General features: G+C 39.4%; 3 protein-coding genes across 7 annotated transcripts in view; all 3 read left to right on the top strand.

Annotated features, from left to right (window-relative positions):
- Positions 1 to 101: 101 nt before the first annotated feature.
- Positions 102 to 2,634, top strand: LOC144001248 (autophagy-related protein 16-1). Of its 3 annotated transcripts, none has more exons than XM_077495419.1 (7): positions 102 to 196; positions 373 to 653; positions 720 to 783; positions 870 to 951; positions 1,025 to 1,098; positions 1,724 to 1,975; positions 2,036 to 2,634. In XM_077495419.1, exons 2-7 carry the CDS (start codon positions 566 to 568, stop codon positions 2,124 to 2,126), a joined length of 651 nt encoding a protein of 216 aa, XP_077351545.1. In that variant the 5' UTR covers positions 102 to 196; positions 373 to 565; the 3' UTR covers positions 2,127 to 2,634. The 3 variants fall into 3 exon arrangements, with proteins under 3 accessions (XP_077351545.1, XP_077351543.1, XP_077351544.1); XM_077495417.1 differs by having other exon boundaries at positions 145 to 237; XM_077495418.1 differs by lacking the exon at positions 102 to 196 and having other exon boundaries at positions 265 to 653.
- tex36 (testis expressed 36) lies at positions 2,353 to 5,853 on the top strand. Its single transcript, XM_077495416.1, has 5 exons — positions 2,353 to 2,440; positions 2,876 to 2,955; positions 3,834 to 3,974; positions 4,353 to 4,427; positions 5,374 to 5,853. The coding sequence occupies exons 1-5, from the start codon at positions 2,353 to 2,355 to the stop codon at positions 5,674 to 5,676; spliced, it is 687 nt and encodes a 228-aa protein (XP_077351542.1). The 3' UTR covers positions 5,677 to 5,853.
- Positions 5,854 to 12,563: 6,710 nt separating this feature from the next.
- The window catches only part of LOC144001073 (C-terminal-binding protein 2-like), a 44,434-nt gene continuing 37,967 nt past the window's right edge, over positions 12,564 to 19,030 (top strand). For 2 of the 3 annotated variants that reach the window (XM_077495042.1, XM_077495043.1), the window contains exon 1: positions 12,564 to 12,867. The gene's annotated coding sequence lies outside the window, so the exon portion shown is untranslated. The remainder of the gene's footprint in view (positions 12,868 to 19,030) is intronic. The other variant, XM_077495045.1, reaches the window with a different exon arrangement.

The following is a 19,030-nucleotide window of genomic DNA, read 5'->3' as shown; positions in this document are numbered from 1 at the left end:
GACTTCCGCTTTCTCCAAAAAAATATTTCGTTTGTCAAAATAATTAGATGTTGTGGATGACATAAAACAATTTAAAATAAGTAAAATCAAGTAAAACATGGTAACTTTTAATTTCATATTGCGTTAAATATAAATAAAATTGTTAAACTCGAGGACGTGAACCCGGAAGCACTTGGTTGGCCACCGTTCTAGAAAGGTGGGGAAAATTCTCCTTCCCTCTGGATCTGGAAAGAGCTGGTATTAAATTAGTAATTTTATGGAAAAAAAATAATTCTATCTTTTAAAAAAATGCTTCCACCACAACTTGCGTTAAAAATAAAAACAAAAACGAATTATATTATTATTCATTTCTTTATTAAACTATTATTTCAGTCAGCTGCTGATTGGATGAAGGAGGAGACCACCGTGCCAGTTCTGGGCCAGTTCATCAGCTGACGCCAGCGTTTTAACAATCAGCTGTTGTGTTCGACCGCCACATATTAATCAGTCGTGGAAGATTAAGAAAACAAAACTCCATTTGGTGAGTCAGCAAAAGAAAAGTACTGCATGTTTGTGTGAACTAATCATGGCCAGCTGGAAGAGTCATGTGCGTGCTCAACTGCAACTCAGAGACCAAACTGAGAAATTTCCATACGAGGGCGTGTATACAAACTGTAAGAGTCCTAATTTTTATATTTTAAACATGCTATCCCTCTGCTTGACTTGAGCCCATGTTTTAGTGTCTCAATTGGAAGAACGCTTTGAAATTCGCCAGCAGTTTTTAGAAGATATCCAGTCAACAAGGTTAGAAATGTCAACTGTTATTTTGTCATTATTTACACAATTTGTTTACACTTGATAAATAAAATGTCGCACTCGACTTAGTACAGCTCAGAAGATGGAGTAAAAATTGGGGAGAATGTCAGGTTACTTCAACTCGGCCTCAGAGAAAGTGAGCATCTTGCTGAAAAGGTAAGAACAGAGATTGAACTTTGAACTTCTGGCACACCTTCATGATCTTTTCTTGTGCTTTGTGTCTCCTCAGCTGTCTCAGACCGTCTCCGACTTGACCACTGTCTTGTATCTGAAAGATGCCGAGTTGCAGCACTGGCAGTCACGGTAAGAATGACCTCCACCAAGGAAGCTGTTGAGTTTCATGGTTTGCAACTTGCTGTGTATTGGTTGTAACCTTTCAACTTCCTTCCTTGCATGGAGTCACAAAAAAAACATCTAAGCTCATTGGATACATTATATTATTTACTCACGGAAAGTTGTTAATTGAGTTTGATAGTATGCGACTTCCCTTGCAGGCTACTGGATTTCATTCTTCAAGTGAGGGTGGCGCGTTATTTTCATTTGATCCCTCAATGACATCAGAACAAAACAGTTGTGGTCCCAGAAAAGACCCTTGCAGTACCCCACATTTCGGGCGGTTGTATTAGTGTGAAGTGAGCAACTTCCTGTGTACTGTTTGTAACGTATCGACTTTCTACATTGCATATTAGGGTCCAAACTTAACAGTTGTGACCCAAGAGCAGACCACTGTGGTATCCCATTTTGCCGTTTTCTGACATGGACATGGGAAATTGTGTAAGTTCCTTGGGTACCTTTACTAAATCAGACAAAAAAAAACAAAAAACACTATGGTTCCGAACTAGACCCCTGTGGCACTCCTTAAGTAATTTTATGATGGTTCTGCCCTTAATTTACGTCAAATCACCAATTTTCTACCGTTCCGATTCAGTGTGTCCCACCACCGCCAAGAGGCTCTCGCTCTGGCTAAGGCAAGCAACGCCCTGAAGACGACCCTTTACCAACACGAGTACACCATCGAGCGGCAGGTTAAAGAACTGGCCACCCTGCACCTGGAGCAGAGCGGCCTGAAGGAGGCGCTGTCACAGGCACGGAGCGAGAAGGAGCATCTCCTGCGGCGGTGGATGGAGGAGAAGAAGGAAGAGGCCGACAGGCTGAATAAGTACAACGACGCGCAGGAGAGGTACGTGCAACGCACGTGCACCAAAGCGTTTCCCTGACTCATGGGACGATTTTCCGCCAGGTGGCAGCGTGTGGCCAGGCACTTGAGGAGGCACCTGTACAGGAATGGGAAGAAAGACAGCAAGAGCATCGGGAGCAACGCTCAAAAGTGACACTAAAATGTATTTCGTGTCATAATAAATGACAGCGGCATGGTGGGCGAGTGGTAAGCAAGTCTGTTCCGCAGTGGAGATGTCGTGAGTTTGAAACCTGATTACGGTTTATCAAAGAGTTCATGTCAGATAACGGGTATTAGAGTCGATGATATGAACCGCAATGATGATGATGTAAGAAGTCGAACCTCATCAAAGTGCCTTGTGTCACCTTATTACACATTTGATGATGTCACAGTATGTATGCATGCCCTCAGTCGTCTTATGTTTGCAAGGGACTTTTCAAGTGTCATTTTCAAACTACCAATTTCCAGGTAATGTACAAATGCAATTGGTCAGGCTTGTGTCATTACCATAATGTAATTTGTCAACTTTTAAGTTGCTTAAAGTGAAAATAACCTTTAAAACAAGCCATGTTTGCTAATAAACTGCTCAATGCTTGTGTGTGATAAAATGAGCTAACTGTTTTGAGAATTGTGGAAATAAAGTCACTGATTTGCTAATTTAACGTTAGTGTTATGTGTACTGTCAAATACCAGTTCGTTATAAGTCTTCTAATCACTTTATAGCCTTAGTTGATAGAAAAGTAGTAATTATAGCCGTAATTTTTTTTCCCACATCCCTTTTGCGTTGCATGACCAACTGAAAGCACATATCACAGTGGTTGTTGAATGCACCGTTTCCATAGTCACCAGTGTTTTCACGAGCTGTTAAGCTGGGTGGCGTGTGTGTGTATGTACATTTTGCAGTGAAACTACTCTTGTCAAACTGTGTCAGCATGGTAAAAGGTGGCAAGCGTTATTCGTCAACGAGCAATGACGGAAAATGGGTAAGACATTGTAAACTCACATGATACTTCACTGCATGATCCAATTGAATACAAACGTGCCTTTTTAATAGTATGCATTTTACTGAGAGTTATATGGTTTGACAAACAGAAAACTACTGTTCCAAATTATATTATTAGCATACATTTAATTATTTTACTATATTTTAGTATTTTTTTTATGTTTTTTCCCTTTTTTTCCAGTTGGTGTCCATCACGAATGTTTCATCCTAATGACAGTTACTTGCACTAATGAGAAATTCTATACCTATCACTTTCGCAATCACTTTTTCGCTTGCCTTTCACATTTTATCTTGTAAATGTGTCATAATAATCCACATGGAAATACAGTGAACCATCATGTATTGAGAGGGATATGTTCCAGACCAATCATAAGTGAACATCTACAATTTAGAGAGACCATGATGTAATGTTTGCACAGTCATCATTTCACAGACATTCTACTGTGTGTTAGCACCCCCTATTGGTGAAGGTCTGACACTATAGCGAGTTGGTAACTGATCAGTTTCATGCATGTACAGTACAAGGAGGCAAACCAGATTTAAAAAAAAAAAAAAAAAAAAGCAAGCATGTCGTCTGCCTCGTTATCCTTGTTTGGTTTATTTTGTTCATTTTTCCCTTCGAGACATCATTGTGGCAATTTGAACATTTCACCATACAATTACAGCATATAAAATACCCGAAGAGAAAAAGGGCTGATGGGAAGAAGCCAAAGCTGATTGATTCCCGTCCCCATACATGATGTTTTGTTCACTCAAGAAATATCACACGTGAAAAAAAATATATATACTGCATAGTTTGAGCCTTAAAGATGGTCCAGGTATACCTAATGTTGTGGCCCGTGGTAATTCTCTCCTCAGTTTCCTCATCCAGATGCCCAACGCACCGAGGGGAGAAATCGTGAGTGTTCCACGAGCACCGGCAGGATGCTGACTCAGATTCATGATCAGTTGCCGCAAGCTTTTAACTTTGAGCGCTTTACCAAGATGAAACCAGGCCCGGTATGTGTCAAGAACTACTGAACCTTAATGTATAGTCGTTGCGTCAAAACCAGGTAGTGGGAAAAAAAATCGATATTGTTTTGTGTTCTTAAGAAAAATAGTCATGTATTGTATACTGAAAAAAAAAACGTAATTAAACACACTAAAAGTGAATGTTCAGAAATTAAGTTGTTTTATAAAGTTATTACTGTCCTAATTGTCATATTTGTGTAATAAGTGCGTGCTTGTAAGGGGTGTGGCCTAATGACATCTGGAACTGGAGTACTGTTGCCTTGTTAGTTCAGTGTGACTCGTCTAAGCGTGAGTCGTGGCCTACAGCAGTTCCTTGAAGAGTTCTCATTTTGTATTTGTGTGCTTGATTGTCTTCCCGTTTGACAGAAATCCAGAGCATATCCAAGCTCGGCGCATGACAACAAGCTATCCTTTCAGGATAATATCATTGTCTTCGATGATGTGAGTACAGTTATATACCTCTGCGTACACTCAATGTAAATAGTTGAGTCAAAAAGGGACAAACCGCCGCTTGGGTCTCCCAAAACAACCCAAATCGATCTGAAATGGTGTACAAAACCAACAAAATGTTGGGTCAAATTGACCGAAGTGGGGTTGATCTCTTTTTGTGCCATGAATGGGTTATTTTTTACCCAACTTTTTTTAAGACAAGTAAAAAAAAAAATTTATTGTTTAAATTGCAGATGTCCACAATAAACATGTCATGCTAAATAATTATATTCCACAACACTTCTGGGCCAAAAATTGGGCTTACCCCTTAACTTGGGTCAATTTTACCTAACTTTGGGTTGTTTTGTACAAAAAAAATGGGTTGTTATGTACAAAACAACCCAGAAAATTGGGTCAAATTGACCCAAATTAGCGAGTTGGCCCAGTTTTTGACCCAAATTGGGTTGTTTTTGACCTGGTAGTTTTAAGGGTGTACACTCGAAAAACAGTTGGTTCAAAAGTAACTCAATTGCACGTCAAAAAGGGGACCTTCAAATTGACCTAAACGAGGGAGCCGGTCCAATTTTTGACCCAAATTGGGCTGACAGTTTTAAGCATGCACACTCTAAAAACAGTTGGGTCAATAATATCCCAATTGCTGTTACAAAAAGGGACAACCAGCCATTTGGGTCAATTTGACCTTTGTGAGTAACCCACAAAACAACCCAAATCTAACGTGGAGTACAAAATAACCAAAACGTTGGGACAAATTCTCTCAAAGTGGGGTGGGTTGCGTTTTGACCTCTAATTGGGTTATTTCTTACGCTGACTAACCTAGAAAAATTGGGTCAAATTGATCCAATTAGCAGATCAGTCTATTTTTTTTTGTATACAACTTGTGTTATTTTTGACCCAAAAATAAAGTGTATAATCAAAACTTCATGTTTCATGCCATCAGGGCGCAGGCCGTAAAAAATGTGCCAAGGAGATCAGTCAGCACAAGTCTCATTTCTGCTTGTGCCAACACGGGACCCCACTTGCCACTCAGAAAGATTCCGTCTACGGGGCCGACTTTGCAACCCAGCCCACCGTGGAGCCCACCAAGGCCCGGCGCTTTCCACGTGACCACCAGAGGAAGGGTGCGGAGGCGCCTCTGGACGGCGGAGACTTCATGTGGTTTGGACAAGACACCTACGATGACTACGACAGCCTGGAAGTGCTGGGCTTCGCCAATCTCAACGCAGGTTCCCGACCCATGTAAACTGCGGTGGCGGGCCGTGCATTTGGACTTAATCCAACTCTTAATGTCATGGCTCTCATGTCACAATTATAAAAAGCACGAGTGCTATGCAATACGCAACTATGCCACATTGTGCACGTCTACAGTACGCCGGTCAATATTTATAAACGTAAATAAAATACATTGTGCTCACCAGGGCATAGCTGAGTTTTTCAATGAATAATGGAGAATAGCTTCCCCAAACAAAACCAAATAATTCTAGTGATAGACCGATATGGCTTTTTCAGGGCCGTTGCCGATTATTAGTTGTCAAGGAGGCCGATAACCGATATTTCAAGCCGATTTTCATTTGCAGTAAAAGAGAAAATAATAGCATAAAAAAAATAAATTGCCTTTTCTTTTAATTTTAAACATATAAACAATAGACAGCTTTGTTTAATTAAAAATTCTAACAGAAATTGTAGAAATTGTAGGGAACTTCCAGGGTCATCAGCTTGTGTTAAGCTAAATTCAAAACTAAGCAAGTAAATAAATAAATAAATAAATAAGTTTCCTACTGTAAATAACGTTTTCCATAATTTCTAAATGTGTTTTTTTTTTTTTTTTAAGCATTTTTAGTATTTTTTGGGGGGGTTTGCAGTGACTAAATAAATAAATATTTTTCTAAAGTTTCCTACTGTAAATAAAGTTTTCAAAAATTTCAACAATTTTTTAATTAAATTTTTTTGTAATTATTATTATTATTTTTTTTTATAAATTAAAAAGTGTTGGGACTTCCCAGTGTCAGCAGTGACAAATGTATGCAAAATTAAATGCATTTAATTTTGGGTTTTCGTCAGGGTTCAAAAGATCTTCGCAGACAGTGACAAATTGTCTGAATATGTTTGAAATGTATTTGCAACAAGTAAAAAATGTCTGTGCACATCTTGCAAATCCTGATAAAACATTTGCTGCGTTCGCAAGCATTCACTGTTAGGTGCGATTCCAGCTTTTATCGGCCTTCAGTTTCGCAAAAAGGCTGATGCCGATATTGGTCAACATGCCAAATATCGGCACCGATAATCGGCCCGGCCGATAATCGGTCAAATTCATGAATGCCGAAGCGTAAATATGAGTGCGTGTAGATGTGTTTTGTTAGCTAAAGTTGGCTGTAACAAGTTTAGCTCTGTAACCAACCAATCAGAGGATGGAAAAATGCTGACATCAGCAAGGGCTGGTGTGAGGATAAATTTGAAATCTGATTGGTTAATGAAACAGTGCAATTGCTAATCTACCGATTCTGAAGGCCCTGGGCAGATTAGATCAACATAGCCGCACGTGAAAGCTGACTTCTGATTGGCCGAAAAGCTAACATCCATTGACACGTTTTCGAAGCAGTGCAGCCAAGAGAAATTCATGTTATACATAATAAATGTATACAATTTCATGGAACAAATTTTGGAATTCAGGGCTTCTGATAGTTCCTTGTTGGCCCTGACAATTCATCATTAGCGAAATGCTTCGGCCATTTTCTTATCCTGTTAAGGGTCACAAGGGAGCTGGAGCCTCTCTCAGTAAAAGTGCAGAGAACATATTGTGCATACACTTTATACAAGGACACAGCTGACCAATAATGAACTGAATAATTAAAATCTACTGCAAAGAAGTTTTTTTCTAAACTGCAAGCATGTATAGAATGTTAAGTCGTCTTTATATTCAACATAGCCTATAGTGCAGCAGATAACCTTACTGTTTTGACAAATGAAGATAGAGATGAATTACTCACTTAAATTGAATAATAGTGGGTATGATTTGCAAAGAAATTAATTGTATACGTTGACATTTATGCCCTCGTTTTATTCCCTTGTGCTGCTGTCGGGTCAGTATATTTCATATACGGAATGTATGTATGGTGGGTGTTTAGAGCGTGATAACTTTTATGCAATTCTTTTTTTCTAATTTTTACATCAATTCAGTACACTGCATCATACTGAGAGGTGTTTCTAATATTTTGGTCACCTTATTTTGCTTCATGGCAATCCCAAAGCGGTTCAAATTCTCACCAACAGAGGGTAGCACCTCAATGTCAGGTAGCCCAGATAGACTATTTGCCGTTTTTTGTTTTGTTTTTTTTAATAAATAGACACACAGGCAGTCAACTAGCTCTTCATCAATACAAATGAGAACACGTGCGATGAACAAAGCTATTTCCAGAGAGACGACGCGTGGGAGCGAATTGGAGAAAAGCACTTATGGGAGGCCCAGCTCTCTCCCCAACCTCAAAAGCTGATGTTTTTTTTTTTCCCCTGCAGAGTGCTTTCAGAGCAGCTGCTGTTTAAAGTCTTCTTCGGGGAGAGGCTGGCGACAATTAATTAGCTGCGGTTTCACTTCTGCAAATGTAGCACTCACGTCGCCTTAATACGGTGAACTCCAAACTGTCATACAACTGTAAAAAAAAAAAGAAAAAAAAAAGACATCAACCACTTGATTAAAAAGAAGAAAAAAAATACAGGGAAAAAAAAAAACAACTACTCGCTTGAAGAGCCTCTCGTTGCCTACGCATCTCAAAATTAGGCGCAAAATCAAAAAAAAAAAAAAAAAACTAAATTGCTAACTTGCTATTGATGTTACAATAGGATATGAGTAGATTTAGCTTTAAAAAAAAAAAAAAAAAAAAAAAAAAAAAGGGGGGGGGGGGCTATGTTTTTTTGTTTTAAGAAATGTTACCAAGCCAAATGTATTTATTTATTTATTTTGGACAGACCACTTCGCTTAATTTAAGTATTATAGCCCTCATTTAATTACTATCTGTTCTTTTTTTAAACCCAAATTTTGTAGCGTAGCGTAGTAGTTTAGTTGGTCTCATAGGGACTGATTGGAGATCTCAATCAGCAGGTGCTAAATAGCATTTGTGCTATTTTTTTTTAAGGAAGATTTTGTGCTTTAAGTTGGTGTTTTGTTTTGGGGGGTTTTCGCCATGTAACATTGGGGAGAGCAGCCAAAGTGCTAAATGAAGTTTGAAGTAATGGAATTGGAAGTGTTAATGGAAGAAGAAGAAGAAGAAGAAAAAACAACATGCTAAGTTAGAGAAAACTATTGTTCTGATAATTTTGGGGACGCCAACAACCAAGTTGTGTTTTGTTTGATTTAACTCGGCCCAAAAAACTGTTGGCAAGTTGTGTCAGTGGAAAAGGTTCAAACCTTTGGTTACATTTTGGTTTAGAAACCTTTTGGTTGCTTTTAAATTAAAATATATTCGGCCGTTTACAAGACATTTGTTTGTTTACCTGACGGTAAATCGAGCCCTGGAAGAGAGTATTTTTGGCACGTCTGTTTTTTTACTGGGTCAAATATTTTTCCCCTTTCACACAGCTACACAAATCACTCCAAAATATTCTTTAACACCAGCGACTGATATCACAAGGGACCTTTAATCCCTAACACGGTGTCATTGGCGAGCGCTTTCGATTATGTGTATGTGCAGTTGCATCATGTGCATCGTGTGGAGAGGCAAAACGGCAACGGCTTATGTCAACACGTTCGCTTGGTGGAATATCAAACCTTCTCCCAAGGACACGAGGCAGTACAAGGCGGTAAACAAGCGCAGGGAGCACTAAAGCTTTGCACCTCATGAATATGAAACGAGACGGGGCTTTAAATCCACTCTTTGCTCTCTTCATTCTTAGCGTTCGCTGTGATTTATTCGCAGGTGTGTGTTTGTGTGCGTGTTCTTTTGATGTGTTGAGCGGAGAGCTTTTGCACCTGTTTGAGGAGGAGTGGGGGAAAAAATAGCAAGAGGTTGATTTGCCAGTTGCTTTATCAGCGACAAGAAAAGAAGGGAAGGCCGGAATTATGAAGCGATACCGTTTGTTGACATGGTATGTTTCTTATTAAGGCTAAACGATTTTATAAACTAATCTAGTTTTAACATGCGACTGATTTTTTTCACGGCACACTTTAATGTAGTCTTTAACAAAAACAAGCAATACATTAATCTGTATTACAATAAACAAAATCAGATTTATATTTACGTAAATGTTTCGGGTTTTATCGATTAGGCTAAAATAAAGGCAAATAAGCCATGAATTAATTATGAAAGTTTATCTACTTCAATTAGATACTTCACTTATTTAGCCCATTATAGCAATAAAAAAGTTAATATTTTGTCTATAATTAATTTGATACTTTCATTTTTCACATACAATTAGTACCTTTTAAAAAAAAATAAAAACAAATTGCATTTTGCTGTCGACTGAAAATGACATCACAAGGGTTCAGGTAACCAATCACAGCTCACCTGTTTTCTAGGTTTGGTCATGTGACATTCACAAGCTGAGCTGTGATTGGCTACTTGAGCCCTTGTAATGTCATTTCCTGTCGACAGCAAGTTGCGAAATGTTTTTAAAGGTACTAATTGTACGTGAAAAAATAATGAAAGTATCAAATTAATTATAGACAAAATATTAATGTTTGACTGCCAAAAATGGCTAAATAAGTATCCCTTTAACTTGCTAGACACATTGACTTGCACTCTTTTTAAGCGTTCACCACAAAAACTTCAAAAAATTCTCATCTAGTTTTCCCTATCTTAAACTATAGCCTGAGCTCTTGAGGGTTACCAGTTGAAAATATTTGTGTCCAGCTGAAGTTTTGTTTTAGTGGATCTCAGAAAGGCAAGAGACGACGAATAGGATCCAATCGAAGAGCGTATTGGCGGAGTGATTTCAGAGTGCTAACAGCAACCAGCAGGAAAAACATCCATGCTACTTCCCGGTAGGCCGCTAAGCAACCATTTCTAACGTGGCAGTGATAAGTATTAACTCATTGACTGCCATTGACGGAAAAAGACGTCAAATAATGCATTTTTGCTGGGCTGGCAGTGAATGTGTTAAACACAATGTGCCAATATATTTTGTGATTATATCGCAGCATCCTTTTTTCCTTTTTTCTTTTTTTAAGGCAAATTTTGCTTAGAAATCCGTCAATTTTGGTTACATCTCATCTTAACTCATTGACTGCCATTGACGGAAAAAGACGTCAAATAATGCATTTTTGCTGGGCTGGCAGTGAATGTGTTAAGTATGGCCTTGTTCCACTGACATTCTAAAAACGTGACAACCTTAAAAAGATAACATCCCGACAGCATGCCACCACTCGACACCTTGACTGTTTGTCATTCGCCGCCGACGGAAAATCTCACCAGACCTTCGACGAGCCTCCGAAGGGCCGAAACTGGCGCCGAACGGCGTAGCTGGCTCATTGTGTTGTGTTTTTTTTGGAACATCTCGACACAACATGCTGCATGCTGATTAGCACGGAGAGTGGCGGGCATAATTGCATTTTGTAAACAAAGCGCATACAAGATGCACTCCCGTCAGGAGTGACACCTGAGAGTTTGAAGACGGATAGATGCAATTGGCACGTATAGATGGGGTCGTTTCACTTTTTTTTTTTTTTCTTTCGGCTGTCTTTTGAAATAAAATGATGATCAAAGGAGTCCTTGCTTTCCACATCACTAAAAATGAATACAGATCTTTCCTTTCAGTCCCTTTTCTTTCTTTGTAAATACCTCATTGCCTGCATAGAGCAGATTTTGGCCTACACCAAAAGGTCGAAGCACGAGAGACTTGCTTTAAGCTGAATGAATCATATGAATCACCCATCTTCCGATATTAACCGAACCCTCAGCCCCCCCCCCATAAGCAAGGTAAGGGCATTAGCAGGCGGCGAGCATCATGCGGCTCTCTGCCGGTGTGCGTTCAAGTCCTTCAGATTTAGCAGCACGCGTCATGAGCTTACACTCTGAAGTCCAACGTTCGCGTTGCATTTTAAAAAGGTCAAACGCTCGCATTTGCGGCCGGAGGAATTGCGAGGGGAGAATTTAACGTCTCTCGCTGCAGATGCGGTGTAAATGTTTGCACATCTCTGATCTTCTTCTGTGTGCTCACACAATCAAGGCTAATGACAAGCAGATAAAGATGTGAGGAAGTGTGTTGTTTTAATAATAAACGCAAGTAAGGTCAAATTATATTATAGCCTGCAGATTATTTCTATCTTTTGCCGTTTTGATTCAAAGAAGAGACAGCTGTTCCTATACTTTTAGTAGACTAAACGTGCAATACTATGGTAAAGATCAGATACTTAAAAAAAAATGATTACAGCATTATATGTTTTTAGGAGGGTGAGTAGTTATTTATTCTAGTTTTATTTCACAGTGTGCAACCTTTCATTACACCTACAATCAGTGTGCTTTGCCCAAACACTGACCTACATTTACAACAACAATTATTTTAATATTTGCTCCATTAAATTGTAGTAAGTGATTCCCAACAGTCTATTCTCTTCATTTCTTTGCATTTCTTGGCTGCACTGCTTTTAGTACGCAGATTTTTTTGTCCAATCGGATTTCAGCCTCATGTCAATGTGATCCGCCCTGTGCCTTCAGAATCAGTAGCGTGGACTGATGCAAAGTAGCAATTGGATTGTTTCTTTAACGAATATGGCCCACAAGAATGTCAACATTTTTCCAACCTCTGCTGTGATGGCCAGACACTCTGCTGGGTCAAAAGTAACCCAAAGTGGTTGACATAGCTAACCCAGTGCTGGGACCAAAAGTGATTGAACTAATGTTGGGTTATTTATACCAAGTTGAGGATCTTACCCAGCACCTTGGGTCAAGATTTTGATCTAACAAGGGCGAATAAAAACTACAAATACTAATGAGTGAAAGCTAACAAGAAATGCTTTACCAAGTTATTAGTATAACTGTGGTTTAAAATACTAACTTTCCTAGAAGAAGAAGGGGGAGAAGACGAGTGTTTAGCGTGCACGCGCGTGCGCGTGTATGTGTTTTTACTATTGAGCAAATGGCTCCGCCTCATTCACAAAGCGACAGAGAAGAAGGAGGAGGAAGGAGGAGGAGGAGGAGGGGGGAAAAAAGTGATACGCACCTCTCAATCCTGGCAGGAGGGACGGAAGAAGAAGAAGAAGAAGAAGAAGAAGACGAGGAAGAGCAAGGATATTGTTTACTCGCCGTTGAAGTCAACAAACGGACACATTCCAGGTTGCGTTGACGTGCCACCAGCGCCGGCGGCAATCGGGATTAAGTTTGTGTTGACATTCGTCAAAAGGTGGATTATGATTCAAATCCGAGACGGTTTGAAATGCGCCTAGCCTGCGATGCTGCTTCCGGATACGACGCCTTCACTGTCACTCAGCATCCAGCAGGAGGAGGTAGGAATGGAGTTCATTTATTAAGATTAGAGCCAACAAACATGCTAATGTATGTGCGAATGTGGCGGTTCTTCATGGGAGTTCGCCCCCCCCTCCCAGTGTATCGAAACACGGAAGATTATTCCCAACTACTCCGTGTTGCGTTCACTTCCTCGCGAGTGTAACACGGAATGTTGTCACAAGTGGGATTAAAGCACACACAAAGTAAAAGTTAGCTGGAATTTATTTGACGTTCCCATAGCTGTCGTGAAACTAATTAGTGAGTAAAAACACCTGCACATGAAAGTATCCCTATGAAACTATGAATCCCTACATTTCCAATAGTTGTGAGCGGGCAACTCTTTGCATTCTTCTTTTTATTGCTGCATTTGGAGGTTCCAGTTGAAGAACGCTTCAAGTGGAGGAGGAGGGAAGCTTGTGCTATTGTCTGGACACTGAAGGGGTGGAGATTGAGGCTGCATGCAGATGTGCTGTTGGCAAAGGACATCTGCTCTCCCCCCCTTCTGGGCATTTTCACAAAGCGGCTGGAATTTCGCGTGTATGGTCACAGGAGAAAGTCAAAGTTGGTCGGGGGGGAGTTTCATACACAGCCAAAATGACAGAAAACAAAGTACGGCGTTCACTGCATATTTGTAATTAACGCTCACCTATTCATGGATTATTTGGGTATAAAAATATATACAGTACATAGTACATATAAAAGTATTGATTTGTGCTAAGGAACTAAGTTGAAGTAAATGAAAAGTATTGCTTTGACATCATTTTAAACCTTTTATGTGACAGGTTCAGTCTCGGCGGTTCACTCATCACAAATTTAACTACTCACGCCATCAAAATAGGGATGCACGATAATATCGGTGGCCGATAATTATCGGCAATTATCGACCAATTTGACATCAAACGGACAAAACAGATAGGCGAGAAATTTGCAGTGCTAATTATCAGTATGTGTTTTTCTGTTTTGGCAAAATTTGATTTCATACAGATAAACCAGATAATAAAAAAATCTAGCTAGAATTATAGACATGCCACATCTGTTGTGGTTGTGGCTTATATAAAAAAAATTCAGCTTCATGGTGCTTTACATACATTGAAACATTGTGCAAAGTTTATACAATGTTTGAATGTGATAGACTTATAGTAGGACTCGAAAGCATATTTGTATTCAAGTTGATTTTGTCAACAATTATCGGCTTACTTATCGGTTATCGACATCGGCACTTCTATATTATTAGTTTATCGTATCGGTTGAAAACAACATTATCGTGCATCCCTACATCAAAGCCCTGTCCAAATAGTAAAGTAGTACAGTAATTGGTGTCAAGGAAGTACGTGGAAGTCGTATATCTCAACGAGAGGCAAAATCTGCATACATATTGGTGGAGGAGTTACGTTTAACATATGTTGTTAGCACAAGTAGCTACAAGAGAGGCTGCGTCAAATGAGGGTGTGGAAGTGTACTTCCAGTGTTTGTTTGTTTTCCAAAAATCAAGTGTTTTAATTTTCAAGAGAATTATAGCCAATGAGAAGTGTCAAACTGAAAACCAGGAAATGATGGTATATAATTCAATTCCGTTGTTATAAAGTTATCAAAACAATAAAAATCAAAGTTTTAGTGCAATAGCAGTCATAGTGGCATTATACAACAATTGTACATCCAAAAAAGAAAGTCTTCAGCACGCTCACCAAGTTTTATGAGACTCTTAATTGCACCGTGAAAGTAAGAGGGAAAAAAAAAAAAATCTGATATTTTTATCCGTAATGCAATATTCAGCAATTATTCTTCCTCCACTGCTGTCACATATCTAATTTGCCACCGTTCACAGGGATTTTCCCAGCCACCGTCAGTCCGGCTTGCAACTCCGATTCCTCGATATCCGCCGGGAGTTGAACTTCCTCTCGCGTCCCCGCGGTCCGCTTGTGTTCTGATATGAAAGCTGCAAACACATCACATGTTGCTTCAACAATTGGATGTGGTGGCTCCTGTCAGGCCTCTTAATGTATCACAGGAAGGAAAACGCCGGGGGAGAATGCAAATTATCAAAGAGAGCTTTATGGTCAACAATACTGTGAAAGGCGTCTGAATTAATGAATCGATCCGGCGGTGAGTTATACTCCCTTAGTTATCCCACCAGTCTTACCATTTTGGAAGATTATATGCGTCCAACTTTGTGGGAACAGTTTGGGGAAGGCTCTCGTACAGTAATCATTACTGTTGTTTATTAATCGATTATATGTTTATTTGGTATTATTTAATGATGAAACAAAACCAAATAAACACCAATTAAGCAATTTATAAGCATGAGTGATGTGCTCATTACTGTTTTTGAGTATTGCTTCTTGGGCACTAAAGAAATGAAGTGTTACTACATTGATATACACTTATGAGTAGGGATGTAACGATAAGGGCAATATCGTGATATTGTGATATTAAAACTTCCACAATATCGTCGTCGTCATGTTCACAATATTTAAAAGGAACACATCTGTTAAAAAAAAGTCAGGTTGATTTCCATTTGTGCAGTTCTAGCACCATCTAGTGGCTAGTTTATTAGTGCAATTTAATTTTCATTAGGGATGTTTTGGCCTTCTATGTTTAAAATCTATGCTAATTGTCAGATGAAGGGGAACCTAATTTGTTTGTTCATTTACCTGTCAAATGTTTTTTTTCACATTAATTGATTAGGATTCCGTTTCAATTTGGTCAATTGAATGTTGAATGTGAACAGATCTTGATTAGGCAATCCAATCATGAATTGATCACAATCCAAATTCTTTTGGTCTTGATCCAAAATTGGCTTTGTTCGGTGAGTTTGGAAGTTACTTCCGCCAATGGAGGTTACGTTTTGTCAACATGATTTTAAAAAGTTGTCAACAAATTTGGGTGGTATTTGATATGATCCACGAACAAATTGATCAACTTTTAACCGCGATCCAGATTCCTGGTGCTGATCCAGATTTGGATTTTTCGACCTTGGCAAAGGTTTCCGCTTTCATTTGTAATACTGCAACTACTGCAGCCATTCATCCAGTTAAGCCTGTTCCGAGCGACACGGATCATTTAACGACATTTTCAATGCTTTAGCGGTTAGGAGAGGATTTCACTGTGAGCTTTGTCGTCTCAATAGCTGTACTGTGAACACTTTTACACCTCTCTGAGCTGCCGCGCTATCTTCACATTTTAAGCGTAAGACACTTCAAACATTTCTGTGTGCTGAATGGATTTGGCGCGCTCGACAAATGCTCAGCGGCTGTTTTTTTTTTTTTTTTCCTCTCTCTCTCTCCCTTTCCTGGCTGTGAAGTTTGGGTGGGGTGGATATGGCCAGCAGCAGGTGTTTGATTCTCCTCAGTGATAAAAGGATGCTGTGATCCTCTCGTCTGCGTGGGCGCCGGCGGTCTCTGTCGGCGGCTGTGATCCAAAATATTCAAGGGAAAATATTCATCCTGGCTAAGTGAAGCCATTTTGTCGACAGCTGTAGCTCACCGTATTCCAGAATTCCTCAAAATGACATGCATAGTGAAAAATTAAGAGCTCGGCTAACTGTTAGCATATTTGGAACGACATGGCTGTTGCAAACTCTTCTTCTTGCTATTTTCATTATGGTAAATGACTTGGGAGACAGGTTATACACGCAACACAAAAATTAGCCTTGACACACCCCACACCACAGGATAATTGCTTAGGATAATCTTTAAGGAGTCTTATTATTGGGCCTTTTTTTTTTTTTTTTACTTTGATAGTCAATGCTAGGGGTGTGCTATCTAAGACACCCCACGATTCAACTACAATTAAGGGTGCTACGATTTGATTATTGAACGATTATCACAATACTAATGATCATCACGATTATCATGATTTTCAAATGGATCTTTTTTTCCCGATGTTTTATTTATTTTTTTCTTACTTTGTGGCTACTTCACACTTTTAAGGTATATTAATTGTCAGTATGCATTAATTAAAGTAGCCAAGCCAATTTATGTCAATTACTTTTTATTTCCAATCACCAAATGATCCAACAGTAACGATGGAAACGATGCCCATTCAACACAAAGCTACCCCTAAGCTGCTCTTTTTCACAAGAAGGTGCATAAACAATTGTTTCAAAGGCAGCACTTTTCAAAAATAGATTTCTCTATTACAATAAAATAAGATTTACTCCGGTGGAATGAATTCCACATTTTCTGTAAAATATTTACCATAAAGTGCCTTTAGAAATAAATAAGACTTCTTTTAACCAAAATACTTTGTTTTTTCATAGATTTCTGCACTTTTAGCAGCGGTAGTGTTCCGTCATTAAATTATTATGGAAAATAATCGTTTTTGAACATATATTAATCGTAATTAAAACCGAAATGCTTCCAAACGCTCGCTTTTAATTCTGGGGAGAAAATCCGTCTCTATCCTCACCATGTGAGTTCCTTTAAGTGTCTGGGCGGAAGGCGTGTCTTTTACATTCGTTCCGCAATCTGCGGTAGTATTTCTGTCATTAAATTATTATGGAAAATAATTGTTTTTCAACATTTATGAATCGTAATCTAATCGTTACGTGTCAAACCTCGATGAATCTAATAATCGACCCTAGTCAATGCTCATATTTGGCCCAACTTGTTGAAAAGTGTCATCAAGCCTGAGATTGTAATTGGTAATTGGTGCTGAAAACCACAATTACTGATACTGTATGTAGTGTAACGACAAAACACTGATGAATATGCTCCATAGAATATTTTAATTGCTGTTTCCGTATTCATGATGAACACCGTCATTGTTGATGTCTGCGTACTTTGATTTGTTAGTGTACACAGTTAACCATCAAAGGTCAAAAATGTCCCACTTCTCAGTTTTCTGGAATGCGGCATTGCATGGAAGCAATAACTGTGTCGTTTTCAATGTCCCCCTGAGAGCCATTTCCAAAAATGTGCATTTACAGGCTCGGAGACACCGGCAGTTATCCGTTTTCATTTAGAATCACTGTAGCATAATTGCCTCCATAAAGGTAAGATGTATTTTTTTTTTTTATCATTATCGGTAACAGCAACTAGCAGCAGACTCATAAATGAGCATTTGTGCACATTATTAACTCACTATGACTGGTGGTGATGGGGTGTGGATATTTACTCTTGCTGGTATTTATGACAGTTGCAGTTTGCTCAAACCACTTAATAACCTCCCACGCGCTCCTCGTTAACGACGAGCCATTTCCCTCCAAAGTGCTGCTAATGGCTTGCATTAACATTGAGGCCGGCCGCGGACGAGATGGAAAACGAAGGGACGCGCCACCTGAATGCAGCTCATTGTGATGCTTGCGAGGAAACGGTCATGCTGGCAGCTCGTAATGTACTGGTGGATGAATGTTTCCTACTGGAGGACACACGGAGGCTAGGCGGAATGTTTCTGAAGATCACGACACTTTTTTTTTTTTTTCTTTTAGGTACACCTGCAAAATCTAATGATGCCGCTGTACAAAAATATCGCTCAGTTTGTCTATTGCTGTTGTCGCACTACTGCCGTTCAAAGAGCAATACATGAAACTAAGTCTCACTACGTCATGTTTGTTGCCCCACACATATCTCTCTTAATGTGTCAAATTTTAGCATTTTATTATGTTTTTTTTTTTTTTTTTGTAAAGGCATTGCATAGTTTGTGTGGGTGGCCAGTAAGTGCTGAAAGCATTTTGCTTGCATATTGTTTAATTCACTCCCTTGTTATTATGTGTTTTGTTCCTGCCTTCCTGCCCACTCTCTCCTGTCTGAGCCTCTCAGGAGAGAGAGGTGGCATGAGGAGGTGGAGGAAGAGGAGGAGGAGGAGGAGGAGGAGGAAGGCTAGCAATTGTCTCGACATGAGTGTCTATTTCAGCGCGGCTGACATGTACTTGTGTCAGGCGGATGTACCCTGCTGATGCCAAGTAAAGCTGTTGCAAAAGTGAAAGACGTGGAAGATGCCGAAGCGCGGCCCGCATGGCCTCTGCCTCCGCCTCGTATCGCTGATAGATTGAAATTGGGTTTTTGAACGTGTGGCCGCTCTGAGTGGGCGATACTGACAGTTGGACATGGTGAAGGGGATCAAAAAGTGAGCGTAAAATGTTTTTATACGTCCCTTGCAACTCCGTTACATTCAGTTGTAATTCCCTGAAAATGCACACTTAGACTGATTGCATGAATAAAC

The sequence above is a fragment of the Festucalex cinctus genome, chromosome 14 (genome assembly GCF_051991245.1).
Source record: "Festucalex cinctus isolate MCC-2025b chromosome 14, RoL_Fcin_1.0, whole genome shotgun sequence".
Taxonomy (NCBI): domain Eukaryota; kingdom Metazoa; phylum Chordata; class Actinopteri; order Syngnathiformes; family Syngnathidae; genus Festucalex; species Festucalex cinctus.
Note: the sequence above shows the minus strand (reverse complement) of the source record. Positions and strands in the feature narration are given on the sequence as shown.

Coding starts and splice junctions, on each gene's coding strand:
- LOC144001248 (XM_077495419.1), top strand. CDS start 566: ATGGCCAGCTGGAAGAGTCATGTGCGTGCTCAACTGCAACTCAGAGAC. Junction 952..1,024: donor GTGAGCATCTTGCTGAAAAG/GTAAGAACAGAG, acceptor GTGTCTCCTCAG/CTGTCTCAGACCGTCTCCGA. Junction 1,976..2,035: donor TACAACGACGCGCAGGAGAG/GTACGTGCAACG, acceptor ATTTTCCGCCAG/GTGGCAGCGTGTGGCCAGGC.
- tex36 (XM_077495416.1), top strand. CDS start 2,353: ATGATGTCACAGTATGTATGCATGCCCTCAGTCGTCTTATGTTTGCAA. Junction 2,441..2,875: donor TTCAAACTACCAATTTCCAG/GTAATGTACAAA, acceptor TACATTTTGCAG/TGAAACTACTCTTGTCAAAC. Junction 4,428..5,373: donor ATATCATTGTCTTCGATGAT/GTGAGTACAGTT, acceptor TCATGCCATCAG/GGCGCAGGCCGTAAAAAATG.